The sequence below is a fragment of the Aspergillus glaucus genome, assembly GCF_001890805.1.
Source record: "Aspergillus glaucus CBS 516.65 unplaced genomic scaffold ASPGLscaffold_16, whole genome shotgun sequence".
Taxonomy (NCBI): domain Eukaryota; kingdom Fungi; phylum Ascomycota; class Eurotiomycetes; order Eurotiales; family Aspergillaceae; genus Aspergillus; species Aspergillus glaucus.
The window spans coordinates 586395-612645 of record NW_019170468.1 but is presented as its reverse complement, the minus strand read 5'-3'; the positions used below and the strand labels follow the sequence as shown (position 1 = coordinate 612645).

The window sequence follows — 26251 nt, the reverse complement described above, 5'->3', positions numbered from 1 at the left end:
ATATGAGTATATTGGTAGATTATCTGACAAAATTCTAACATGAGGAGAGAAAAGGAAAGAGGCAGGCCTGCCGGCGACGAGCTATCTAATGTGTGCGAAGGGTTTAAGCGAGGCTCAGTGACTGTCCATGCTCAGTGAATGTCTATGCTCCGTGACAGACACCAATATACTGACAATATCTACCAGGAAGCCACCAGTGAGCTTTCAATGTGATTTGATGGCTAAGAGAGTTATCTACCTATTCCAGTACATGTGCGTCTCATCAAGTCTTTCCTGAGTGGCATCGCTGTACCGCTTCTGTTGAAGCTGAGAGACATTCAAGCTCTCTGCTTGAGCCAAATAGTGTTCATGAGGCAGCTGGCCCTCATCATTGAAGATATCATCATCAGACATCAGCTTCATCTCCATCTTCATCATCTGAATCCTCACTATCAAGTTCTGGGTCACTGGTGGAGTCACTATCAGAGCTGTTGTCTGAAAAGATCTCAGTCAGGTTGGAGCTGCCAAGCTGGCATCAGTCTGATTCTCTTTGTCATCAGATCTGACCGGTTGGGAGCAAGGCGCCATGGTTGACACAGTCCGCAGGAAACTGGCAAACAAAAAGAAAGTCTGGAGTAGAAGATAAAGAAGGTGAGAGTGACAGCAGTTTTGTGGATAAAGACAGACCTCAAATGAATGAGAAGTGCTCCAAGAGATGCTCATGGGAGGAAGGATGGAAGCAGGGAAGGACACTGTCAGCACAGTGGGATTTATAAATTCAAGAAAACATGATGGTTGAGGGGTGTCACGGAGCATAGACATTCACTGAGCATGGACAGTCACTGAGCCTCGCTTAAACCCTTCACACACATTAGATAGCTCGTCGCCGGCAGGCCTGCCTCTTTCCTTTTCTCTCCTCATGTTAGAATTTTGTCAGATAATCTACCAATATACTCATATTGCTCGGGACCGTCACAAGGGGAGCCAAAACTGGCTACCCTTTGCAACCGCAGTGAGAGCGTCTTGATAGATGATGTTGAACAAAATAGCAACAAAAGTCCCATTTGAGACTAGCATCGAGGGGCATGAAATCTGTGGCCTGGCGTGGAGCCTGTGGCCGTGGGAATACGCTCACCTGATGCCAAGACGGGACTTGCACATCAGTAAATGGGGTGACCTATATTTATGTTCCCTTCTCTAAGAATAGGTTTTATATCCATTGGTGGTTGAGGTATTAAAGGTATAAATAATGCCATTTTATATGGAATATGGGGGCGCGCAGCTCGCTTGCCGGTTACATTACATATCACATGCTTGGCAGTAATTGTTAGTACCTGAAACGAATAAACCAATGTAGCGGTTAAAGTCCGTGTCGGGGAAGTCGGGGAGTCGATTATCCGGACTGCACAAGGCTATAGGCGAGGAATTTAAATTACACTAAAGAGGATGACATTGACATCTATAGACACCATAGACGATAGAATGAGTGCTTGGCTCTCTAAAGCATATGGCTAGTTACGGTATCCGTGTATGAGGAATCAGTCTCACGTCAGACCTACAGGGTACCCTTTGGAGAATCCATATACAATTAGTTCTTGTCTATACAAATCACACTGCTGTATGCAGGACCTATCGTAACAATAATTCAGCCGGGGATCCCTTCCCGTTGCAGTAGTACATGGCGGCTTACGGGCCATTTTCTTCTGTTGTTACTTTTTTCAGTCTTCCTGCAACTCCGCCGCAGGAGATCACTACCAATTAAGCAAGTGCTGACCTTGGTCGGCGATGTTTGGTACTTTGGCATCTTGTAGATGTGGGTGCGAGGCCAATGAGAGAAACTGTGCTCACCAACATGTCTAGGATGCAGGAGGCTCCCCTGAGTTGATTTCGAGGCAATGCGAGGTTATCCCCCGTAATCCTTGAGGACAATATCCATTGCCCTGTGCCAGACTGTCTATAAAAGGGAGCATCGTGCTCGAGGAAACAAGAAACAGCACCAGCTCAGAACAAGACATTCTTCTTCACTCAAAAATTCATCAGCTGAGCAATATGAAGTTCTCTACTACTTTTCTCTACACCTTCCTCGCCGTTACCACCCTGGGTGCCGCGAATCCCACTGGCAGCAACGAAATTGCCGCTGAGAATGTCACCCCCGTGAGTGACGCGGTCCCAAATCTATTAGAGAAGCGCAAGGGCTGCAGCGGTGACAGGAAGGATACCGACGTGTGTGGCGGAAAAAAACTCGCGACGCAGAACTCCTTCCACAACTGGTAAGTTATACTAGGCTTCAGAGGGACTGGGAATAATTTGCTAATGGTCGTTGGAAAGCTCGGGCAAGACGAAGGGCAAATGCTGCGCCAAGAACAGCGATGGCTCGGGAGGCATCGACGTGAACAAGGGTGGTGGTGAGAAGTGTGGCTACTGCTTCAGTGGTACTTGCTCTGGTTAAGTGGTCTCAGTATGAGCGCTATTTGTATGGAATGGGGAGGGGCGGAAATATCTAGTGTTTTTATTGAGAAGATATGTAGGGTTGTCCTGTGCAGTTGACGGTAGATAGCCGACATTCATGTCTACCATTCTTACCATATGTGTCCTCATGGTGCTTTCAGGCGTCACAACCCTTTCCAGTAACATGGTATATGCTCATACTCGGGTTCCTACGCCAATGAAGTGTTTAGTAGCTTCAGTGAATCTTGTCCATGTACAAGGCTCGTCAGGTGCGCCCTTAGTATCACATCAACCAACTATATACAGCGAATAACACCACCTATGTATCATGTTCTTGAGTCATGTTGATTTAAAGTGCCCAGACAGTATTTGCTTTGGTTGATAGTAGAACATCTGAATTGAAAAAAGTGTGTAAGTGTCTTATTATCTAGTTACATATGCTTGGAGGTACTATGAGTTGTATTCATTTCCGGTCTCCTCTTTGAAAGCTGCCACCACCTCCTTAGAAAACTCGTCACGATCATGCAGATATAATTCTTCCAGTTTTGGCGCATGCTCCAAGATTAAACGCGCCAGTGTCCCAGCTCTTGTCGACAAGGATGATGACCTAAAATTTGCCAATCTTGTCAGCATATAATAATCGTATACAAGTCATTGAAATAAGCTTACAGTGATCCTTGTTCTCCATCTATTGTTGCACTGAGTTCAAGCCGCTGTAATTGTGGAAAGAGGGGTCTTGCAACGCTTTGCCAGCCGTGCAAGTCGTACAAGCCAAGTATTTCACAAATCATGAGTTGAGGACAACGCTCTCCTAGAGAAGTAATTGCTGCAGTTGACAAGACACACTGAACTTGGAAGACCAGCTCCTGAAGTTCACTCATGTTCTCAAACACCGGGATAAACTCCTCGTCTGTCAACGTCGGGGACGCGATGGTATCAAAGATTGGAGAGATATTTAATCTGCGTAAATTCTTCAAGCTTTTGAGTGCGAGGAAGTCGGTGCCGGTCCACTCTCCTTGCTCCATATAGCCAATATGAAGTTCTTGAAGGTTTACCAGCGAGCTGACTTGTGGCAAAGGGTTGGTCCGGCTGTCTTCAATTGTGAGTGTAAGACCAATAACAGATTTGACCCCTGCCACCAGCAGTGGTACAGTTTTCGACTCGATTTGAACCGCAAGATACCGGATATCTTTGAAAGGCCGCTCAGTCCCTTCAAAGACCTCGTCAAGCATCTTATACCTGAGAAACGTTCCCAACTCCAACTCCTCGAGGCCATCATGACGGGCGAGATATGCAAGCAGCCGGTTGTCGATGGTATCTTTTATGTTACTTGGAAGACATATCGACGTCAAATATTTGCAGCTGTCAAAGAACTTTATCAAACGGCTGGAGGTTAACCCCTCAAACTGAAAGTCAATCACAATACTCTCCAGTCGTGGACAACGCATTTCTAGTAGGTGAAGTATGTCTTCAGCCGGCTCGGCGCCATAGAAGCTGAAATCTTCCATACTCGGCTGTATGTATTGGCCAAGCCACAATTTCTCCCCATTGTCTGGGCGAAAGTAGTCGATTGTGATACGTCTCAGCCGAGGGAATTCTAGGTTGCGAAAGTTTGAGTGTTCGGCTCCGTCCTCATCACCGCCAAAAATTAGCTCGCGGACCTGACGCGCGTAGAATTGGCGATGGTCCTTTCCAATCGCCGCCAAGGCTGCCACCGGCGGCTTCTCCCACAGGACCCTGATGGCTTCCGCAGCCCAGGCCTTATTCACCAAGAGTGCCGACCGCAGAGTTGTGGCATCGTACCTGAGGTACTCCATCACTCTGCTTAGGATCTCTGGTAGCAGTGTATTCCTCTCCATGACGGCTGATAAAGTAGGGGATGTTAAATCGCGAAATGGGATTGATCGAGTTAGTGTGCAGCAAAAAGCCCCTTGAGTCAAGATTCAGGCTCGTGGTCCATGAACTACTCGGGGAATAATTCGATGAGTGAATAATACGAAATATCAAATATGCACACAGAGAGATGGTGGGCAAGTGGACGTCAGCAAACGGATCATCCAGGGCAAAGTGGGGGTATGACATGGTCAGCTGACCGGATACCTTACATGTCGATCGCTGTTGGGCGCAGACGCCGTCAGATCAGATCAATTCTGCAACTATAATTACAGGACCCAAACGAGAGCGGGCATGACCGCAGCCTCCAGGGATGTCACGCTCAAGACAGGGATCTGTGGCTCGCCGTGAGATCACGCGTATTTCGGCGGAACCGCTTAATTTCTCTAAAATCTCTAGTTACTCTTAAGGCTCTTGTGCGGGGAGAAATGTACTTAACTAACTAGTTATTCCCTATAAGCGCTGGGTTTGTAATGTTTGCGACTACGCCCCGGTTCACCGCTGCATTTTTTATATCGACTTTTTATATATATTTCGGCTTCATACATCACGCATGTCGCATACATACAGTCAATTTCTAGTTTTTAGTGAATAACTCCCCAACAAGGGGGTCTATGGGACTTATATTTTGAATATAAATAGATTTATATATGTTCTTAAATATATTTTGGATATTTCGATGCTTTGCTGCTTACTAAGCCAAATGGATGACTGCGGATTAATCCGAATCCGCAGCGGACTATCTAAAATGTGCGTACACGTTGGCCTATATCATCGGGCCGGTGGAACTTGCCTAATCGGTTCGACGTTATTCCTTATCAAGACTAGCTCAGAAGTCTACATGCAGCCCATGGCCGCGAAAAGCCCGAGGAATTTACTACTACTATGTTGTTCTTCTGCCTAAGCATCCTGCATTTCAATCGTAGCCTAATATCCAATGATGCCAGTTCCCAGGCTGAATAGAAGTGCTACCAGGTCTAGAAGCCCTAGCAGCTGCGCAATCTCTTTCTCCTGGACTGGCAATCTGGTCAGATGGATCAAGATTGGAGAATGGCAGGTGCGGAGCAGGACTCGCATGGCAAGAACCAGGAGGATCTTGGAAGACCCAGGGGTTCCCATTGAGCAAGGGACATGAGGTCTTTGATGCAAAGCTTCTTGGAGTTGTTCAAGCACTCCAGGTTAGCATGGAAGGCAGGAGATCAGAGACCGGTCACTATCCTGCTGGACTCCCAAGCCGCCATTGCGAGGCTGCGACATACCCAGCCAGGGCCAGGTCAAGAATTAGCAATCCAAGCACATGCTATAGCCAAGAGATTACACACCCAAGGTCGTCAACCCACCATCCAATGGGTCCCGGGACACGCAGGGGTAGAAGGAAATGAGAGAGCTGACCAGGCAGCTAGTAAGCCTCCAGGAAGGGTCCCAAAATAGATCTCCCTGGTCTTTGCCTGTAGAGCTTGGACAGAAGCCGTTGCAACACAGAAGCAGAGATGGCTCACTAAGGAGCTCGGCCAGCGATCCCAACAAGGTCAACGACTATACAGGCTGCAGAAGAACTGGTTACTCGACCCTACAGCTGCAGTAGCCCCCAAGCACTTGGCAAGCCGCTATTTTCAACTGAAGTCAGGACATGCAGCCATTGGAGCACACCTACATCGGATCCAGGCCCAAGAGGATGCAACCTGCAAAGGTTGTGGCTTATCAAGGGAGACAATACACCATCTTCTCTTTGAATGCCGGAAATGGCGACACCAACGAAACAAGCTCTACAGAGATCTGGAGATGGATGGGGTTATGAGACCCACTGCTGCAGAGGAGCACCCGCAAGGACGACTTTTAGAGAGCCCAGAGCTGCCAGGGCGCTGATACAATTCCTAGCCAGTACCAGTGTAGCTCTACCCCGGGCGCACCTACAGCGGACGGCAGAAAGTGTCACGGGCTCGGAATAGTAGATACTAACGAATCGAATTCCTATCTAAACTATTGTAGCTATCGACGAGAATACCGAATCTGCGAAGAAGAAAAGAAAAGGAAATCTGTCCATGGAAAGGAGGGGTTTTATAGGCGTTCGCTTGACATCACCAATGCCTTGTCTGGTGTGTTGATGTCGTTTGTCTGTATCAGTTGTTGACGCAGCGTTGAGCCGTCGATGCGGCGTTGATACGGTGTTGTGTTGTGCCGTCACAGAAAGGACCCGGAGAGATGAAGAATGGGGACTGGAAGCATTGGAGGAGGCAATTAGAACAGGAGAAGGGTAGCAGGGAGGGTAGCCTAAGCTGAGAGTCAGCCTAGGCCACACCCATCTTGCTCCGAAACACAAGGAGAGCACTCTGCTCGAAAGCCCTGCGCATATAGGCGGCTTGGGGCGAGGAAAAGGATCAGAAAGATTATAGAAGGGGGTGCTACCTCGGGAACTCATAGGGACAAGAGGCCGAAAGTTAGCTACTAGCCTCGAGTTCATGGAATATGGTCTGTCATAGCTTTGGGGCTCGATATGGACAATAAACTTGATTAAATAATAATAATAATATCCAATGATTCTGCCTTGACTCTCCGCATCGTCACATGAGTCTGATACGGTAAGGTCTGTAACATTATGTTCCTGGGAGCTTTGAGCATGGTCCTAGACCTTGACACAGCCCTGGGCGGCCAGGTCATCAGACTCGTCCCCAGGTCTTTTAAGGATTTCGATGCTTGCTCAGCGGTTTAAGAGGACTTCTATTAGTTTATAAGAATCACTTATTCTTTTTGATGGTGAAAATGAAAAATTAAAGCAGACAAATGCTGATACTAGCATTTTAATAGCAAAATTAAGAAAGAATAACGTTATTTTTAATGTTAGTATATTTAGCCAAATTGAGACAATGTAGACCTTTGGCGTCAAAATATATTTTCTTGAAGAACCAGGATCTTTCAGTCTTTCAGCTGAATAACCCACCACCAATATCCTACAGCTTCAAAACAAGCAAGCAATCCGCATAATTAGACCATGAAAAGTCCGAATACACTTGTATTTCATCGAATTTCATGTAGGCGACGGCCAAAGATCAAGATTCAGTGTCGTCATGACCGTTACAGGCGTAAATAACAGGTATTTTATTCGCTGAATCATCGAGTTATGCATCCTAATTGGGAGAATTATGTACGAAATGGGAGGAAGCGGGCCGCCCAGGGCCGCCCGCTAAGGCCCAGCGAGCGGGCTGCAGGCTCCCTTGCCCTGCCCGCGGGCTACGGGCGGCTTCTAGGTGCCCACGGGCGGGCTGTGTCAAGGTCTACATGGTCCTTGGGACCCAGATCGTTCCCAGAAGCGGACTGGAACTTCACCCAAGCTTGATCTCGATAATTTGACAGGAGACAAAGACATGGCCACGATTGACCGTCAGATCGATGATGTCGGCGCTTTGACGAGGGGTCGCTACTCTCTAGCTTCCTGTGGCTGAGGAGCAGGAAATGTGGGGCAACTCTTTAGGTTCAGATCTTTGAGTACATTATAGAAACTCAGTCCTCGCTTCTTGAGATTCAAGTTTGTTCTCACTCGGGTAAATATACAATTAGTTGATGGCTGACAACCAATCAGGCCCAGCTATAATGGGTACTGGTTCACAACTTGCGGTCAATGGTGCTTCTCTCTTCTATCAAACGATTGATACTGGGCCCCTTTAGTCCTGACACCAAGGGAGCAACGACACGGCTGTATTATACGAATCTTTGGTGTACGCTCTGTCTTCTCTTTTCCGGGTCATCATCTATGATCATCGTGGTTTCTACCAAAGTCCTGTCTGCTGTTATGACACAACACCAACTATCAACACCACCGTGAAAACACATGCCAAAGATGTAGTTGCTCTAATCGCCCATATTTTCCCACAAGAGCTAATTTCGCTCTTCACATGCTTTGGGAGTGCAGTTTTTACAGCGGAGTTTCTTGCCAAGCCTCTTTCTTTTCTTTTCCTTTTGGAGACTACATTAAGGGGTTATCGTTTTCAGACAGGGTAAATGACTGGACACTCTCAAGGTCTTGGGCGCGGATGATGTTGACATCTCGGAAATTGTTGGTGAAGACAATATGGTAAAGGCGGTCGTAGTCTAGAAGATCTGCTATTAGACTAGATCCAGATCACAACTGAGGAGATGATAGGTACCTACCGGGGTGGGCTTTCTTTGGTGTCGAGATGGTGAAATCCAAAACCACGTGCTCCTTCATGACATTGGACATGATCAATCCATGGTACTTCCCCCCGGGCTCGAACCGCTCCATGTGCTCCCGGATTTTGCTACGATTCCTGGTGAGCTCAAAACCCCATCCTTTCGCGGGAACCAGGAAGTCAATTGCCCCGCCCCTTTTCCGTCTTTTGGCTATATATCCAGGAGAGACCAAGACATTTCCGTCCACGACTGAATAGAAAGCTCGGTAAAACTCTTTTTGAAATTGATCTTCCAAAGGCAATTTTTGCCCTGTCTGAGCCCTTGGCGGATCTGCGAGGTTTCGTGGAATGAAAGCTCGAATCGAGGTCATGGCAAGCTCAAGTGGAGACGCGCAGCGGATTTCGTTTGAAGCAGACTCTTCGTACAGCATATACGCGCAGAACCTGAGTTGAGACCTTTTAGTGATAGATAGGAAGCAAGCAAGCCAGGGCGTGCACTCACCACCGGTGCATGCAACTTGGGAACGTGTAATACGTGACTTTCCTTATTCTTTCAGCATTCAGCCAGCCGTTCCTCCAAATTCTTTCAAGTGTCGGGCGCAGATCCTGCTCAAAGGAATTCTCTCGGACCATTTCAGAAGCGACGGCCTTCTTAAATACCTTGGCAACCTTGGTGTCTTGTAAGATGTTGTCCACCGGCATTCCCCTGCAGAAGGGAGTATTTCGCAGGAGCCTGAGTAACTTCTCTGGGTGGATCAGAAGTCTGTCTTGGACAGCATTCAATTCCAACATCTCATCCTGGCGCCTGTGATAGTCGAGGTCCTAAGCATTGTTTAGTAACGCAAAGTTATTGGGATGTGTGAAAGACTTACCGGGTCTCGATCCAGTGTTCCCATCAGAGCTGCAAGGCAGCCGGCATGTCCTTCGCTTATTATATACAAGTATAACATCAGTTCCTCGGACAAAGGTAAGCCGACGCCATTTACATATTTATGCATCATATCAAACGCCTCGTGCTGGCTCAACAAAAGATGGAGACCGTGTGAAATGCCGGTGGCTTGATTCTCTTCAATTCGCATAGATACGGTTTGTTGTTCTCCGAAGTATGGGGGGGTCTGGAAGTATTTATCAGAGTCGAAACCAGCGTTCCCGCGGCCTGGGGATCCATATGACGAGAAAAAGATGATGCGCGGAGATTCTGATATCGGCGAAAACGGGTTAACCTCTTTAATGAGCCCAGACCAAAGGTCTTCATCCCAGAAGGACTGTTGACATTCATCGAATAATAAAAAAGCAGGTGTTGTCGGCCACATCTCCCCTCGGATTCCGGTGCATTTCTTGAGATGATTGTCCCAGCCATTATTCTCCAGTACCCTCTCTCTCTTCCAGCCATTCAACACATATACGGGCATCTTTGGGCGCGTTGCAAGAAGGACATTGACAACTAATCTGCGAATGGTTGTTTTTCCACATGCCGGGGTACCGCGGACTAGAACCAGACGATACTCTTCAGCTAGTGAAATCAAGCCGTGGACCAACTCATCACGATGAGAAACGATGGAGGGAATTCATATTGGTACGGTCAGCGGAAAACACACATATCCTAAATGCTAAGTTTCTTACGGTAGGGTTCTTGCACAATGGCGGGAGGGCAGGCAAGTTGAATATCGGCATCCGGAGCGGCAGTTGGTCTAGTGTCTTCTGAAAGCTTTTGTCAGTTCTTAATGCAAAAATGGATACATTGGAACGCACTCACCATATTCTTCATGGAGTTCCATAAAGTGATCACAGCCGTCACATCGGCTTTTAGCCAAAGAGTCATCTGACAAGATGGTAACCAATGTACACTTTCCAGATGTGCACGGACATTCAAGCCCATTTTTAAACCGGTATTTGCAGCGCCCCAGAGTGATGTGAGACCTACGTTTAATAGGCTCTACTTGAGAATGTCGGCTTGTCATCGTGTACTCTGTAGGATACGGAGGTTAATTTTTTTGGCGGCTCTTCCACAATATAAAAATGGAAGACGAGAATAGCGGAAGGAAACGCCAGCAACAACTGCAGGAGGGGCGAAGACAACTAACCCTAGGAGAGGGAAGTGGGGAAGAGAACAGACTCAAATGCGGATCTTCAGGTACCCCCAGGAATTCGCCAAGACCGCCACATAGGAAGCGGAATAACAGTCGGACCGAGAGCAGCGAGGTACCAGTGTGTTTACGCTGATTAGAATAGACTACAGCACCTTACCGACATGTATGATAGTCAAGAACAAGAATATACACACTCTCTCATTCGATTGATTGATTTATCTACTATTCCTTATTCGTCTGTCATCTGTCAACTCATGCGGTGACTTTGCGGTCTTCGACCGATGTTTGACTCCCCATATTGATTTTCACCTAACCCTTCTTCAGCACATTGTACTAACAGCACGGCGTGGGTGATTATCGGTCAAATGAACGCTGCAGCTGCCTTCTTAGTCAGGAACTGCGAGATGGTGGTCTAACCCCAGCAGCAAGGATTTGGTACGACACGTTGATTGCTTGCAACATTTTGGAATCAAAGTCTGCGCATGACACCTGTCTATTCATCTATCAAGAAAGTCGTCACATGTATATGACTAGCCATATCGACGATATATAAGATAGTGACTGCAAGCCCCGCAAATACAAGATTGTCTGGATAGCGTATCAGCGGGACTCGAAATGAAAGACGTCAGTCATAACTACGGTTTACTATCTTGGCATAGAAGACATATTCGACAAGGGTGGGTGGCATACGCCTTGGTTAAGAGGAATATGTCAAGGACTTTATTGATTTATTCAATATGGAGAACGCCTACTCTCATGACAGTCGGCCAAGGTGATCTTAGGATATCGTGTGGCGTTCTTGTCCAGGGCTTCTAGGATTGTTACATTGTCTCCTCTAGTGAATATGCATTATCCAGCAAGTTATTAATGTCTTGGGGCAGTTCCAGCACATTGTAAGTGGTCTTATCAGCAAACCTGACTCTTCTGGTTCGAGCAGGTGTTCTGGGTATGCTCTTGGCAGGGTTCTCGGGCAGGACGAGCTTGAGATCTGGTTATGATATTCAGTGTGACAGGTGAATTCTCAGACAGGAGCTCAAGGTTCTCTTTTCTTCAGGACAGTCTGGCTTTAATACAGCAGGTGCTCATCCCCCTCCTTAGGAAGATCCTCCGGCCTCCTGGTCAGGGCATCAGACTTCGCTCCTTGTTTGCCCGAACAATAAACAATATTGAAGTTGAAGTGGGACAGAAACTCAGACTAATGGGCCTGTCGGCGGTTCAGAAGCTAAGTTGTGATGAAGTATTCCAGGTTCTGATGGTCAGTGATAACTTTGATGGGAGATGGGGTCCCTTCCAGCTCAGGGCGCCATTCTTCAAAGTGTGACGGCCTGGTCACATTGGCTGGCTATTACATGAAGCGGAGTTGTTTGCTTTTTGATGATTGCAGCGATACCTCTTTCTTCCTTTCTCATGTCAATTATTCTTGTCGATAGCTACTTAGATAGAATCCATGAGTTGGATGTTCCATTATCCTAGCTGAGCTCGTGACAATGATCTTGATCCAATCAGTGATAATGAGCAGGGTGATTCAGTGTCTATTCAAGATCAGCTGCAACTTAACTCGAACAAAAGGCAAAGTAATACCACAGCTGCTACATCTGAGATTGAGATTGATCTTCCCTTACCTACCACCTTACACGAAGAAGAAAATATTCAGCAGCATATGTCCGGAAGGGCTTGGAAGCGTTCAAGACTTCTAGATGGATATGAACTAAGCACTGTTGAACTGGGTCCCGGATAATGGCAATTGGGTGGTAAACTACCAGGCAAATGAGGATAATGTTGTAACTGCTATTTTCTTTGTTTGAGATACCCATTTTGTTAGCGAGTAAATAATTCTGAATGACGGCTTATCATTGGCTAAAAAAGCATGAGATCAAAGCGTTCAAGTTAGGAAGAAAATGGCGCTAAATGAGTGTCTTTCTATGCCTATCTAACATACGTAGTTGGAGACGTCCGCCAGTGCAGACTGCAGAGGTTTGGTGGTCATGTGATAGCTTAATTCGACGTGGATTCCATTAGGGGTGTAGCAGCAGTAATTCCCTTCATAAATATAACTCCTTTTCATTTAAATAATGGATATATCTGGGCTTGCAGCCTAGCTTTGTATTATATATGAACCAACTGTTACTGTTTTTTATTCCTCTCATCCATTGACATTCTCAAACGAGAAGCAATGCCATCCCCAACCCCAAACATGCATACCACAAAGTCATCATCCGCTTCCAAGAACGCAAAGCGAGCAAGAAGAATTATTACATCCCTCGATGCGTCTGTGGCTCCAAGCACTTCTACCGCAGATGCCTGCACATTGTCGATACTTTACGACCTGCTAATTGGAAACCCAACCGTCTCATTGGAGCGTGGGTGAACCAGAAGTGCCAATATCCTAAGACGTTGGAAAAGCTCAACAAAATTAGGAAAGGTGTGGGCTTGCCGGCGTGGTCTGCGCAGGGTGGTAGTGTTACTAATGAGAGCACTACTGCTACCACCACCAATGATAGTGGCATGGCTGCTGCCAGTCCTAAATTACAGCTCGAACCTGAGCTCAATCCTGTTGAGAAACTTGCAGATGCTTACTTTGACGTAAGCGATGCTGAATCCGAAGACACGGTTATAGTCAAGCCACAGCCTTTGAAGACACTTGCGGATACGTTCCTTGGCTCTCAAGGCAATGCTAAACCTGAAGACAAGCTTCCTGCTAAGCCAGACCCTGTTGGGAAGACTTCCGTTGGCTCCAGTGGTACTAGTACTACCACCACGAACACCAAAGAGAGCCAAAAACCCAATGCAGAGGGTGGAAAGGCCACTGGATCCAAAGACACGGTCTCCCTTGACTTCAGTCCTTTTGCGTCGCTTACAAGGCTCGGCAAGCATAATCCCAACCATACTACTACTACAAAGAGTCAAGCAACGTCCAATGCTGGTTCTAAAGCTACGGTTAACCCTCAGTCCTACCTCGTTAAGTCATTGGGCCCTAGCTTCGGTGCTACTTTTACTAGTACTGCTGCTGCTAAAAACACCGGAAAGAGCCAAGAAACATCCGGTAAAAATGCTGCTACATCTCAAAGAAATGCCGGAACTAATAACAAGGGCTCCACTGATCCTAACCTTCTTATGAAAATGGGAGGTCCCTTCATCTTCAGCATCACAGGTAGTAATACTACTACCATCAACACCAACATCAAACCCACAGTCCCCAAAGAGTCCACGAACCCATTCGACCACATCGCATCCAAAGCGGCAGACGAGTGGGCATACAGAAAGACACAAGGCAAGACAAACCGTCAAATCGACGAACTGATGACCTACCAAGGGCTGTGGAACGTCAAGCAGCAGTTTCTGGCCATCAAGTCCCATGTTGATGTCTGCCTGAAGCAACGACAGGATCCGAAGAAAGACCGGTATAGCATCGTTTTTCAAGGGAACCTGGGAACTGGTGAGTTTTTCTCCCTGCAATATCTAATTCTCAGCTAACTAGTGATGATAGGAAAAATGACCGTTGCACACTTGTACGCACGTTTCTTATACTCAATCGGAGCCCTCAACTCAAGACTACATGAAAGAGATCTCCGGAGCCAAACTCGCCTCCAAGGACTCCGCAGAACACAAGAAGAAAATCAAGCGCAGGTTCTTCCAGGATTATGCTAGCCCTCCCTACCGCGTCGCTGGTGGTGTGCTCTTCATCGACGAGGCGTACCAGCTCGTTTCCGCGCACGCAAGTGTACAAGGGAAACGGATCCTCGACCTGATTCTCACAGCCATGGAAGACGCCGTGGGTAAGATGGCAGTCATCTTCGTCGAATATAAAGATGAGATGGAGTAATTCTTCGAGCATAACCCAGGTCTCTCCAGCCGGATTCCGTGGGTCATTGACTTGGAAACTTCAACGAGGCTGAGCTGTGGAATATCCTGTACAGTTGTATAAGAGGCAGTATGGTAGGAATATGAGAGTTGAGGGTGGGTTCGATGGATTGCCCATGCAGATTGCTATTCGACGGCTTGCAGAGACATCTGATGGGAGAGTTTTTGGAAATGCAAGGGCAGTCAATAATATTCTCATGCAGATCGCGCGACGCCAAAGTTAGCGGTTGATTTAGGAGAAGAGAGAGCGCCCTATTGAGACCTTGGACTATCTCTTCCCTACTAAAGAAGACATTCTTGGACCTGACCTGTCAGAAGCAGCCAGTACAATCTCTGCATGGGCAGAACTAACTAAAGAAACTCATTGGCCTTGTCGATGTCAAGAAACGCGTGGAGAGCATGATCCATATGCTACAAAGAAACTACCAGCGAGAACTAAACGGGATCAAACCATGGCGTGTCCCGCTCAACCAGCTTTTCATGGGACAGCCAGGAACTGGTAAAACGACAGTAGCCACGCTTTATGGCAAGATTCTTGCAGATATGGGTCTCCTCAGTGGCGGTGACGTGGTGTTGAAAACCCCATCGGATTTCCTCGGCGATGCCGTGAGCATGTCAGAGAAACAGACGCAAAAGACCCTCGACGCAACAGTCGGCAAGGTTCTGGTGATCGATATGTTCCACAACGCGAACTCAGGTCTAACCCGGCGGTTCAACATGAAATGGATGTTCAAGTTCGAAAACTACAACCTGTCTGAACTCGATCAAATCATGACTCTGAAAATGTCACAGCAGAACCTCACATGCACCCCCGATGGAAGAAAAGTAGCCCATGACATCTTCAAACGAGCCCTCCAGCGCCCCAAATTCGAAGACGCAAGTGAAGTAGAAAGCTGTCTAGCCGATGCAAAGCCGAACTTCGAAAACCGCCAACTGACACAGACATCCAAGACGGACGTCCGCGACGAGAAACTCGAAGCCAACGACTTCGACAAGGACCTGCAACGCAGCCAAGTCAACTGCCGCGAGCTGCTAGCAGGTAAAGTGTCACGCAGCATCGTCGACAAGTTCGCCAGCTACCAGACTCGCTGCCACGCAGCCAAGCAGCGCGGCTATAACCCACGAGACTTTGTCCCCACCCGGTACATCTTTAAGGGCTTCCCGGGAACGGGCAAGATGATCACTGCCAAGCACATGGGGCAGTTCTTCTATAATATGGGGTTCCTTGCCACGAGCGACGTCGTACAGTATTCGACTACCAATCTTATCAGTGAATATGTGGGACATACATCATCCAAGACCAGAAAGGTACTGCACAGGGCTCTTGGAAAGGTTCTTTTTCTCAGTGGTGTCTCTCGTCTCAATAAAGAGGGCACGTTCCCAGCCGAGGCAATCAATGAACTCGTCCATTTCCTCTCCTAGCCAGGGAAGGGCGAGAAGATCGTGTTATCCTCGCCGGCGACGTCACAGGCGTCGACACACTAATATCCAAACGGGCAGATTTGTCAGGACTTTTCCGCGACGAGGTCATGTTCAACCACTTGTTGCCAGACGAATGCATTTCCCTGCTCACACGCAAACTCGAAGAAAAAGACGTACACATCAACTCAGACCTCGCCCACAATACAGATATCAAAACCCTCTTCCAGAAAATGAAAAAACTCCCCGATTGGAGAAACGCGCATGATGTCGAGTACCTAGCCAAAGAAATCTTCGGTAAATGTCTCGATAATATCGATTTGACCTCTCCAGAGCAGCAACCCTTGGAAGTCACCGCTTCCTTGGTCACGTCGTGTATGCGGGATACTTTCGAGCATAGGAGTCGTCGAAGCAACAACACCACCACCAACAACAAATCACCATCAACAGACCCGATGTTCGAGGACCTGTTTTCCCATTTGTACTCCCTAAACCCAGCCACCCGGAAACCCCCTCCCACACCATCCTCGAGCCCCAATCCAGCAGAGGAACCTGAGAAGGAGTAGGAGCAGAAGCAGGAACAAACCCTGCACAGCCACTCCTACAACACAGCAACCGCCTACAAAGAGAAACAGCAAAACGACTCCTCTGATGATGACTCCTCTGATGATTCCTCCTCCGATGACTTTGACACCGACTCCGAAGACACCCCCCGCGACCCCAACATCCCGAACTCAACCTGGACCTCCCTGCAAGCCTTCAAAGCTACCGCAAGACAACAAGCAGCCCACCGCGCACGCCCAACTCACCGACATAAACTACAAACTCTCAGCCGTGGCAAATAACCAGCTCTAGCGGGGGAATATGACACGCTCGTTGCTGCGCGCGGAGGAGAGGAGGGAGGGGGGAGGAGAGAGGAGAAGATTCAGAATGCTTTGAGGAAGATGAGGAAGTGCGTGGCAGGGTATGAGTGGACTAAGGTTGAAGGGGGTTATCTGTGTGCGGGTGGGAGTCATTTTGTTGATGATGGTGAGGTTAAGAATTATTTGTTTGCTTAGGTGTGGTGTGGTGGTTAGGGTTTTTGGTTTGTTTTGCTTGCTGCTTGGAGTAATAGACTGTGATGACTACGGTATGAAGAACAAATATTAAGAAAGAATCAATTCCAATCTACCTAAGAAAAGAAAAGTATAAAGAGTGTCCAAAAACAAACACAAGGAGAGCTCAGTCGACCGGCTCCTCCTCAAGCAACGCCTTAAAACTAAACGGCACAAACGGAATGCCCTCACCATGGAAATGCTTACTCATAGCCTCAACCCAGTGCAAACGCAGCGAGTGCAACATCGCACTGGTTCCCTCCATAACACACAGAATGGCAATCGTCAGCGTAAACCACATAAAGAACGTAACCACGATCATAATGATTCTCGTCGTGGGGTCTTCCTGCTCGAACGCGCCGCCGATGGTCATGTCCCAGAGGACGATGGAGAGTTGCTGATGTGCGAGGGACAGGGCCCAGAGACGCAGGTAGGAAGCTGTGTGGGAGATGCAGTTTAGGCAGAATTCGATGGTGTGGATGACTTGGTGGATCATGACTTCGGAGAAGTCGAATTCTTCGTGTTCCTCGTCGTCGGCGTCGAGGTCCTGCGCGATCATGGCGGTGCCTTCGTTGGTGCCGTCGCCTTCGCTGGCCATGCTGTCGCGACCATTGTCGTCTTCTAGCGCGCTGACGCGGGCGGGTTCACTGAGGCCGCGGTACCCTTGGGCACGCGCCCGTTCGTTCTCACGGCGGAGGTAGAAGGGCTTGAAGAAGAGCATGAGGGGCACTTGGATGAGAGCAAGCAGCAGCAGGGAGAGTTGTACGCCGGACTGGCCTGGGTACAGCGGCTCCTCAACCGTGCCGGGGGACAGGAACATGAAGATCAACATGTTCAGCAAACCAGGAGGCGACTGCCCCTTAGCCGCCCAGTCAACAGACCACTTGTAAACAATAGTCAAGACAAGGTATCCAAAGATCGACTGGAAGAAGATGAATCCCGGAATGAAGTTACCGATAATATCAACCTTGGACTTGAAATGGCGCGCGTTGACGTATTGCAAGAAAAGAGCGTAAGTCATATGCGCCCAACCCAGCACAATACTCATCTTCATCTTCATACTGTTGGAGAACAGCAACGAATTCTCAGCCTCGTGCCAGTTCCAGTCCAATCCAATCGGGAACCGGTATCCATCCTTCAGGGTTGCCTCGACAGACTGACCCCGCTGGATGTCATCAGGCCACTGCCACTGACTGGGGAAGAAGGTGAACGCCTTGGAGAAGATATCGTTGTAAAGGAAACCGGTGTACATTGAGAACAGACCCATCATCAACATGATGTAACGACCATAGAAAGCCATGTAAGACAGTTCATCGAGCTTGGTCTTCAGCAACTTCTGCTCCCACAGAATCATAGCAGCTGCAGCAAGCGTCATCAACAAACCATGACCCAAGTCACCAAACATGACAGCAAACATAAACGGGAAGGTAACCACAGTATACAACGCAGGGTTGACTTCAGAGTACTTGGGGATACCATACGCGTTGACAATCGTCTGGAAACCCTCAGTAAACTTGTTCGTCCGCATGTAAGTCGGAGGAGTTTTGTTCGTCCGAATCTGGTTGATAATCGTCGGCACAGTAAGACCAGCACGATCATTGACATCCTGCAGAGTTGCCTTGATCAATCCCAGCGAGTTGGTAGGACACCACGCCTCAGCAATAAGCGTCTTCCTCGCCTGGTCGTAAGAGAACCGATTCAGCGTGTCATAAACAGCCTTCTCCTTCTTGACGATAATCATCCAAGCAGCCAACGACCGAGCAATCTGCCTCAACTCCGCATCAAGCGTGTTCTTCGTGTTCCGCAGCACATTCCCAACATCCCCCAACCGCGTGTTTACCTCGTGAATCTGATCCCTCCGCAATTCGCTATTCTCATCAACCCCATACAACGACGCACCCAACGACTCCGAAATCTTCCGGATCTTCGTAATAATATGCTTGCCATGCGCAAAGATCACAAACACATTCTTCCTCGTCTCTTCATTCGTAGTCGGATCAACAACCGGCTCCGGAATCTCCGACTGATTCATATAAAGGTTACCACGCAACGTCCGCCACAGAATCCTCTCAAACGCCCCAATCCGATCCCGCGGAATAACACCCGCCACAAACCCAATATTCATCTCCAGAAAGCTCTGCTGCTGCCCGGCATCACCATTAACACCGCGCTGCGGCTGCTGCTCCACATCTCGCAGCAACGGCGCCTCATCATTATCAAACGACTGACGAATATCCTCCGTATGGGTGTGCGCGCGGTCGAAGAATCCACCAGTCTCCCGGAGAACCCAGCGCCATTCGGACAGTTCGACTTCGCGTTTCTTCAGCGTCTCGTAGCTATCGTTCAAGGAGGCGATTCGCTGCTCGAGGCTCTCGCTTCGTTCGGCGAGTTCGTCAATCTCGGAGGCTAGAGGGGCGGCTAGGGTGTCGGAGAATTCGTTGGACGAGCGCATCGTGATATCGGCCTTTTCCATCTGGGTGTGGAAGTAGCCTACCCCAATCAATTAGCAAATCATCATATCAACCCCAAGAAATGAACATACGCAATTGCCTCTCAACATTATCCAACCGCCGAATCTCCTTCGTAAACGTGCGCTGGAACGCATTGGTCTCGGGGTTCAGCTAGTCCCGTTAGCTCAGTCCTCACATCACCAGATATCAAAAAAAGTCGTACATCACGAAACTGCACCTGTCCAAGCTCACCAAGCGCACTAACAACCTCTCTCCCAATCTCATTCGAGATATAGAGCTGCGTCAAGCTCATATCCGCCGAGCGGAAGAAGGTGTCCCTGGGAGCCATGGTGACGTTTCCGCTATCCACCACCAGTGTCTACCAGGACAGGACGGTATAAACGATAGCGCGGTAGGATGGAAATATCGATGGATGGTATGAATAGGCGTATATCGGTTGTTGGATAAGTTCGCCCAGCAACTCCCTGAGCTTCGAAGGCCGGCGGTTGGTCGGATGGAACGCCGCGTGGCCGTCTGCGACGGCACGTGATGTCACGTGGGCTTCAGCCACACTTTCTATGAAACTACAAGTTACAAGTACAACCCCAAGATAATCAAATGCAATAATGTATTTCAATGTTATGATTATATCGATTTACCAACATGAATTCCAGTGCAGCATAAAGTATTACAAAAAGCCTCACCATAGACCATCATGCGATTGAATCCACCAAACCAGGCCACATGCTCGACCAAAGAACATTATACACTAATAATGTGCCCCAAACATAAACTTGGGATGAATGCAAAAGACCAAAGACTCGCACAGATGATTAGATATATTAGCAACCTAGGCGAAGTAGCTCTTCCAGAGGACTCCGGAGAGGTCTTCCAGTTGATCCGGTGTGAATGCCTAGGCGTAGTTAGCACATGTTTAATCTAGATGGGTTCGAGGGGAGGGGAGCTACCTTCGCATCGATATGCCACGTATCCTGCCTCGTCTTCTTAAAGTCACTGATGATACTCTTGACACTCGATCCCACAATACCCGGGTCACTCGCCGCCCGGATACTCAGCGTAGTCAAAGCTTCGGGCATCCATTTTGGCGGCGGGCTGTTATACGGGAACGCCTGGATCAGCGCACCCAGTCCCAGTACTGCGCCATGACGGGCAATCACAAGCTTGGTATGTTCAGGTGTAGGCGTGCCCGCCCCCGAGGAGATAGCAGAGGCGGCTGGGCCAGAGCGACGGCGCTTGGGAACGGGGTTGTCGACAAGGATCTTACTGAAGCGCTCTAGGAGACGGGAGACCATGATGTCCCGGAGGGAGACGGGCGAGCAGCGGACCATGCCGGAGAGGGTGGCTGATGCGCCGACGCGGACTTCGTGCTGGGGGTCTTGGAGCATTTCGGCGATGCATCCGAAGAGCCGATCGCGGTCGTCGGAGGAGACGAGGAAGAGGCGGCGGAAGTAGATGATCTGGATGTTGATCATGACGCGCAGCCGCTGGTGCCATGATGGCGATGTTCGTCCGATTTGGATGAGCGAACTGATGAAGCCGGAGTTCTTCTCGGCGGGGTAAGGGATGTTGGGCAGGTGGCGGAAGACATGGTACGCCAGGGACTGGAGTTCAGGGTCTTCCTTGACGTCCATCATGTGCAGAAGCTGTCCTGTAAAGACGTCGGGGAAAAAGGGGACGAGCTGTGTGCATTCATGAGACGAAAGGGTCGAGTCCAGCCAGAGAAGCACGGTCTTGCAACCAGACGTGTAGGATGACGGCGTCTGTTGTCCAGGCGTTCTCTGGTGCCGCCACTGCTCAATCTGGCTGAAGATACCGCGCAGCATCTTGTGGAAGCCTTCATCAGGCAGGTACGGGAACGTGCCAACAGAAGACTCCTTCTCCTGCGATTCAAGGAGACGCTTAACGTTAGGATACGACTCGTGGTACCTAGTACGGTACACAGTCGCCAGCGTCTGTCCCATCGCCTCACGAACGCCCTTGTACGGGTGATCGAGATGAGCAAGGAAGTCTTCCACAATCGGCTTTTCCAACTGGAAGTGCCATCCTGCATCAATAATGCACTGGTGCAGCATATTGATCTTAGAACTCTCCTTGAACGCAGCATTCGTCGTCAAATCCAACCGGAAACTAGCCAGCCAGTCGACCAATGGCCACGCCCTGCGCGGATCCCGGCATTGCAGAATCATATGTAGGAACGTCGTCCAGTAGCCAGAGTTCTCGGGGGTCAAGCCCTCGGTGAAGATCTTCCGCACGATAGGGAATGCATATTCCCACACCTGCGTGCGCTTGTCGACGCCACCATCCGTGACCGAGCTAATCAAGGCACCAAGGATCTCCGAAGTAGCACGGTGCTGGTGCTTATCGCTACCATCCTCGAACACAGCCTCGATCTCCTCCTTGATATCCTCGAATGTAGCAGCGGTAAGGCCATCCCGAATCATCAATTCAAACGCATACAGCAACATCATGGCACAAGGCATACGGAACTTATCTGCCGAAGGATCCCGCGGCTCCTGCTTCAAGTACATGAAGAACTTCGAGAACCAGGCACGATCGAAGAGCTTGCCCATGTACGTTCGGACCTTCCACTCGGTCTCGTCGTATTCAATGTCGCGAGCAACATTCGACCTGTACGCGGGCATACTGTCCGACCACACGAGCCATCCGGGGAAATCGTGGTCGATGTAGTATTCCGCCTCTGGCTTGGCGAAACTGGCCAGGTACTCCTCGGTCCAGTTCTTTTCGTCACGCTTGGTGGCAACCTGGATCTTGGAGGGGAAGTTCTGGTGACCAAAGATGTAGTTCTGGTAGTCGTGGCTGCAAATAGCACGGACGTCGATCATCGTAAACAACGCAATGAGCGCCTGCGAGTACATACCGCGCAGGCCCGGATGGTCGTCGATCGAACCTTGCGTGACCAGTTCCACGAAGTTATCACTGGCAACATAGTCGAATCGAAGACCCATAGTAATGACGATAGTAGCCGCCCGGCTAGCAATCTTCCAGTGAGACACGCGTGCCAGGTTGACCAGCTCTTCTGACAAGCCGGCCTTCTTCTTCTCAATCGCCACACGCTTGCCGTTGATGTTCTTGCGCAGTTTATTGATGTCCTCGCTGACATCTCCCTTTGGAGCAATCGCTTCGACAATATCCTGATTCAAGACAGCCATCCGCTCCATGGCGCGGCCGTAGTCCATGATTTGGAACAAGGCACTCGAGCAGATTCTCTGCACGGATGGCTTATCGACTGCGCTAGCATCGATGAATGTCCGGATCAGAGTAGGCGCAAACTTCCAATGTCGCCCAGCGGTCTTCGCAACGCTGCTAAGGAGCAGGGAGAACAATGCACCCTTGATCCGTGCATGGTCATTCTCCTTGACACCCTTCTGCAAAGCTTCAATCAAAGGCGGGATAACAAGCAGTCGAGAGCCGAAGACGGCCTTGAGTGCCGACTCGCCAGCACTTTGAGCGTTGCGGCGAGTCTCCGTATACAAAGAAACGCAAGACTCGGCAATATCCAAAAGCAGAATTTCATCCAAGCGCGATCGCGGTCTGGGAGCAGCGTTGTGCCGCAGCCGTTGCAAGTGGTACACATATGATCTCCGTGCAAGCAACGGACGGGGGTAGTCCTTACGGATACCACTCATCTTGTAGGGATAAATGTCCGCCGCCAAAAGACGGGTGACCCTATCCAAAACATGGGCAGACCTCTCAATACCAACGTCCACAAACCAAGAACGGTAAGCCGAATATAGTGCTCCAAAACTGGGGACATCGTCCTCTTGCTTATCCGCCAGGAACCGGTGCACATCGTGCATGATCCAACCGGCGCGTTCCCGAAGGTCATGGATCTTGGTGTACAAGGGATCATCCTCCTGCAACGGATAGCCGGTGGGATAGGTGAAGGCCTCCCTGATAGTCGTATCATCAGAGCTATCCAGAGCGATGTCGGTGTCTTCATCGCCAGCGCCATTGGCCAACGACGCATCTTGAGCGTCTCCCATATCGACGTCACCGTCCGGCATCGCAGATCCATTCGCTGCACCCTGCTTCGTCGTCGATGCCGCCTTAGAGTCGAACAGCACCGAAATACCAGACAGGATAAGACGTAGCAGCACAAGGTTTCGGGTGACTTCATCCGACCAGTCTTTTCCGGTGCCATCGCGCTTGATGCTGGAAGTCTCGTTCGTCAACGCCGTAAGCTGCTTGAGAGCCGTCTCTGCTTGGTTTTGGAAGAGCTCAACAGCAAACTCAATCTCTTCACGCTTCGGGATATGCCACTTGACAGTCATGTCGTTGGGGTCTTGCTTATGACTCCAGAGGTCAGGGCCCACTCCTTGAGCAACGACGCTTGGCTCGTAGAGACCGTAGTCGATGGTATATGTACCAGTAAGGTTGAGGAGAAGGTGATGGATGAAGTTCGAGATGTGGACGGTTGGGATACCGCGACACTTTTGCTGCATGTAAACGGCAATGTCGAACAGCTCCTTCTTATGCGGCAGGACAGCATCTCCGACATGGACGATACACATGCTGAGCATGCTGATGTTCCAGACCAAGCCACGGTCACGAGGGAGGACATCGGCTCCTGTCGTCCTGGTCGAACCCGCACCGTTGTCATCAATCTCGCTTCGGATGGATTGGGTCAACAGGGGAATGAAGCGCTTGAGGGCCTTCTGCGGGTTGACTTTGCAAGCAGCATTACAGATGAAGGCCATTGCATCTCGAGCTTGATAAATGACGTGGTTTGCTGCGAAGTCAATAATCTTCGTCAAAGCAATGTCATAGTACTCAGGCTCGAGGGACGACAACAGCGGCATAAAGGTTGCCGGGAGAGTGTTCACGATATTCTCTTCGGGAGAGCCGTTTCGCACTCGAGACACATCGGGGAGGTTCTCCAAGAGCGTAAAAACACGACCCAAGAAGGATACGATGAAGTCCCCAAAGCCGCAGGTAGACGAGCGGAGAATCATCTCCTCCGTCTCGTCGTCCAATTCTGTGTCGTAGTTCAATTGGACCTCTACGCCTTGTTCTTCCATCCGCTCCATCTCCCCGGAAATCCACTGCATCGCCAGCATGTTACAGTTGACATCTTCCCTGCCTCGGGTTAGATCGGCCAGGGGGATGCTGTAACAGGCTGTCTGGATGAAGGTCAGGGCATGCAAAGACTTTTCAAGATCGTTCGCATCAACACCAGGCAACGCAAGGCCCAAGAGCGTTGTCATGTGGCAGCGGTATCCCTTGGTGCGAGTGATGATCCGCGACAGAACCTGGAGGGCCCGAAGCGAGGATGCTGTACGGTGCACCTCCACGAGACCCTGTAGAGATGGATAAATCCGCTGTATGGCACCTGGCAAGATAAGATGCGGCTCCAGGTAGGCCAAGCTCTGCAGCGTAGAGAGCGAGTAGCTCACTGCCGTGCCACTCTTGGAGTAGATACCCATGAAGATAACATCGCGCAAAGCAAGCACGAAACGGCGCTTCAATGGCTCATTGAGCCTACGCTCAGGTGGCATTTCCATCTCTCCACTCTGCTCCCGGTTCCAACGCATGACGAAGAAGTCCGCGAGATAGTACACCAACTGGGACAGGGTCTTAGACCAGCCACCAGAGTTCGAGGGGTGGAAGAATGTCTCCACTGCCTGGATGAGACCCTCGAGTTGGGACAGGATCGACTCCTCTGATTCGAGACAGGCTGGAGAGAGGGACATGACCACCCACCGGGCGATGTGATGCGCAACGGGATGTTTGCGAGAGTCACGGTCGAGCATGATACCTAGTCCGGAGGAAATGTCCACGAGAGCACTGTATGGAGAGGTCGACTGTCCGACTGGGATTTCCAGTAATCTCAGGATAGCCGTGAAGATCAGCGACGACTGCTCCTTGGTGAAAAGACCATACTCAGACAGCGGGACGTTATCCGCAGGCAGACAATCCCGAGCCAACCGAGAGTAGAAGTCCAAGAACGTCGTATCAAAGGTCCTCGACCGTCCTACCAGTGACCAGAGATGGAAATATGTTGGCAGGTAGTGGTGTGGCAGGAGATCTTCCCTGTCGGCCGGGGGCGGAGAGGTAGGAAGCATCAGGTTAATCAACCCCACCACCACGAAGGCGCCTTCTGAGAACGATGTTGTGTAGTGAGGCAGAAATTCATCTAGCATAGCTGGCACCTCGCATGGGTCGATATAGAGCTGGACGAACGCACAGAGCTTCGTCAGGGTCCTGACGTTCCGCTTCAGATTGGTCGAATGGACCAGACCTGATTCGGTGGGCAGGACGAAAGCCTTCAATTCCTTGTACAAAGGCTTCCAATCTAAAACCAGGTCCTTAACTGGTTTCAAATAGTGCTTCCGTCTGTATCCATCATTAGCACCCTGCCATGCCATATCAAATACCATGTAATCACTCACTTCGTCAAAAACATAAACATGCTAGCAAACCGCTCCGCAACATTCGGATCAATCCCCGGCGCCAACGAAAGCTCATAGTACAATTTCACCAAATTAATCCTCTCCGTCCGAGCCGGATCAAACTTCAGCGACAACCATGCTCTAAGCTCCCGGGTCCAGTGGACAGCGCCGGGACTGAAATCCCCCGCCTCCACCGCAATGTAGAGATGGTCCAGGATCTCGCGGAGGTTGCGTTCCCGCGCGGGCTCATCTTCGGTTGTGTATGGAAGGTATTTGAAGTAAGGGTAGGTACGAGGACGGACTCGCGCTTTGGGTTCGCCTTTGCCGTTTAACACCGCTGGTTGCTCAGCGGAGGTGGCTCGTGGCATGTTGTGGAAGTTCTCGGCGGTCGGTATTGCTTTGGGGTCTGAGTTGGCCATGGTTCATGGGGTCGAGGGAGAA

General features: G+C 49.6%; 11 protein-coding genes across 11 annotated transcripts; 5 read left to right on the top strand and 6 right to left on the bottom strand.

Moving 5' to 3' along the window:
- Positions 1 to 212: 212 nt before the first annotated feature.
- On the bottom strand, positions 213 to 886 carry ASPGLDRAFT_49669 (uncharacterized protein). The gene has a single exon (XM_022547157.1). It carries the CDS (start codon positions 406 to 408, stop codon positions 235 to 237), a length of 174 nt encoding a protein of 57 aa, XP_022398952.1. The 5' UTR covers positions 409 to 886; the 3' UTR covers positions 213 to 234.
- ASPGLDRAFT_49668 (uncharacterized protein) lies at positions 473 to 1064 on the top strand (the record flags this gene model as incomplete). Its single annotated transcript, XM_022547156.1, has 3 exons — positions 473 to 609; positions 686 to 773; positions 959 to 1064. Coding segments are annotated over 2 exons (177 nt in total), but the record flags the coding sequence as incomplete, so codon positions are not given.
- A 964-nt stretch (positions 1065 to 2028) lies between these two features.
- On the top strand, positions 2029 to 2428 carry ASPGLDRAFT_37543 (uncharacterized protein; the record flags this gene model as incomplete). Its single annotated transcript, XM_022544838.1, has 2 exons — positions 2029 to 2249; positions 2308 to 2428. 2 exons carry the CDS (start codon positions 2029 to 2031, stop codon positions 2426 to 2428), a joined length of 342 nt encoding a protein of 113 aa, XP_022398950.1.
- Positions 2429 to 2949: 521 nt separating this feature from the next.
- Positions 2950 to 4449, bottom strand: ASPGLDRAFT_49665 (uncharacterized protein). Its single transcript, XM_022547155.1, has one exon. The coding sequence runs from the start codon at positions 4284 to 4286 to the stop codon at positions 3093 to 3095; it is 1194 nt and encodes a 397-aa protein (XP_022398949.1). The 5' UTR covers positions 4287 to 4449; the 3' UTR covers positions 2950 to 3092.
- Positions 4450 to 8068: 3619 nt separating this feature from the next.
- On the bottom strand, positions 8069 to 9949 carry ASPGLDRAFT_49662 (uncharacterized protein). The gene is made up of 4 exons (XM_022547154.1): positions 9338 to 9949; positions 8968 to 9287; positions 8467 to 8909; positions 8069 to 8406 (listed from the first exon to the last, which is right to left on the bottom strand). The coding sequence occupies exons 1-4, from the start codon at positions 9875 to 9877 to the stop codon at positions 8282 to 8284; spliced, it is 1428 nt and encodes a 475-aa protein (XP_022398948.1). The 5' UTR covers positions 9878 to 9949; the 3' UTR covers positions 8069 to 8281.
- Positions 9950 to 9972: 23 nt separating this feature from the next.
- ASPGLDRAFT_583500 (uncharacterized protein) lies at positions 9973 to 10577 on the bottom strand. Its single transcript, XM_022548312.1, has 3 exons — positions 10550 to 10577; positions 10222 to 10434; positions 9973 to 10166 (listed from the first exon to the last, which is right to left on the bottom strand). The coding sequence occupies exons 2-3, from the start codon at positions 10424 to 10426 to the stop codon at positions 10069 to 10071; spliced, it is 303 nt and encodes a 100-aa protein (XP_022398947.1). The 5' UTR covers positions 10427 to 10434; positions 10550 to 10577; the 3' UTR covers positions 9973 to 10068.
- A 2172-nt stretch (positions 10578 to 12749) lies between these two features.
- ASPGLDRAFT_83912 (uncharacterized protein) lies at positions 12750 to 14690 on the top strand (the record flags this gene model as incomplete). The annotated part of the gene is made up of 4 exons (XM_022550238.1): positions 12750 to 12823; positions 12853 to 13991; positions 14043 to 14064; positions 14183 to 14690. 4 exons carry the CDS (start codon positions 12750 to 12752, stop codon positions 14376 to 14378), a joined length of 1431 nt encoding a protein of 476 aa, XP_022398946.1. The 3' UTR covers positions 14379 to 14690.
- A 125-nt stretch (positions 14691 to 14815) lies between these two features.
- On the top strand, positions 14816 to 16401 carry ASPGLDRAFT_83911 (uncharacterized protein; the record flags this gene model as incomplete). The annotated part of the gene is made up of 2 exons (XM_022550237.1): positions 14816 to 15764; positions 15839 to 16401. The coding sequence occupies 2 exons, from the start codon at positions 14816 to 14818 to the stop codon at positions 16399 to 16401; spliced, it is 1512 nt and encodes a 503-aa protein (XP_022398945.1).
- ASPGLDRAFT_49659 (uncharacterized protein) lies at positions 16370 to 16975 on the top strand. Its single transcript, XM_022547153.1, has one exon. The coding sequence runs from the start codon at positions 16487 to 16489 to the stop codon at positions 16688 to 16690; it is 204 nt and encodes a 67-aa protein (XP_022398944.1). The 5' UTR covers positions 16370 to 16486; the 3' UTR covers positions 16691 to 16975.
- An 81-nt stretch (positions 16976 to 17056) lies between these two features.
- ASPGLDRAFT_131188 (H(+)-transporting V0 sector ATPase subunit a) lies at positions 17057 to 19728 on the bottom strand (the record flags this gene model as incomplete). The annotated part of the gene is made up of 3 exons (XM_022541017.1): positions 17057 to 19419; positions 19472 to 19550; positions 19603 to 19728. The coding sequence occupies 3 exons, from the start codon at positions 19726 to 19728 to the stop codon at positions 17057 to 17059; spliced, it is 2568 nt and encodes an 855-aa protein (XP_022398943.1).
- A 501-nt stretch (positions 19729 to 20229) lies between these two features.
- Positions 20230 to 26229, bottom strand: ASPGLDRAFT_37537 (proteasome activator BLM10; the record flags this gene model as incomplete). The annotated part of the gene is made up of 3 exons (XM_022544837.1): positions 20230 to 20292; positions 20348 to 25754; positions 25811 to 26229. 3 exons carry the CDS (start codon positions 26227 to 26229, stop codon positions 20230 to 20232), a joined length of 5889 nt encoding a protein of 1962 aa, XP_022398942.1.
- Positions 26230 to 26251: the final 22 nt, after the last annotated feature.

Bases quoted from the DNA above. Each gene is read 5' to 3' on its own strand.
- ASPGLDRAFT_49665 (XM_022547155.1), bottom strand. From the start codon at position 4,286: ATGGAGAGGAATACACTGCTACCAGAGATCCTAAGCAGAGTGATGGAG.
- ASPGLDRAFT_49669 (XM_022547157.1), bottom strand. From the start codon at position 408: ATGGAGATGAAGCTGATGTCTGATGATGATATCTTCAATGATGAGGGC.
- ASPGLDRAFT_583500 (XM_022548312.1), bottom strand. From the start codon at position 10,426: ATGACAAGCCGACATTCTCAAGTAGAGCCTATTAAACGTAGGTCTCAC. The intron at 10,167-10,221 runs GTGAGTGCGTTC...AAAAGCTTTCAG, and splicing joins GGAACTCCATGAAGAATATG to AAGACACTAGACCAACTGCC.
- ASPGLDRAFT_49662 (XM_022547154.1), bottom strand. From the start codon at position 9,877: ATGCCCGTATATGTGTTGAATGGCTGGAAGAGAGAGAGGGTACTGGAG. The intron at 9,288-9,337 runs GTAAGTCTTTCA...AACAATGCTTAG, and splicing joins GAACACTGGATCGAGACCCG to GACCTCGACTATCACAGGCG. The intron at 8,407-8,466 runs GTAGGTACCTAT...CAGATCTTCTAG, and splicing joins ACCAAAGAAAGCCCACCCCG to ACTACGACCGCCTTTACCAT.
- ASPGLDRAFT_49659 (XM_022547153.1), top strand. From the start codon at position 16,487: ATGATGACTCCTCTGATGATTCCTCCTCCGATGACTTTGACACCGACT.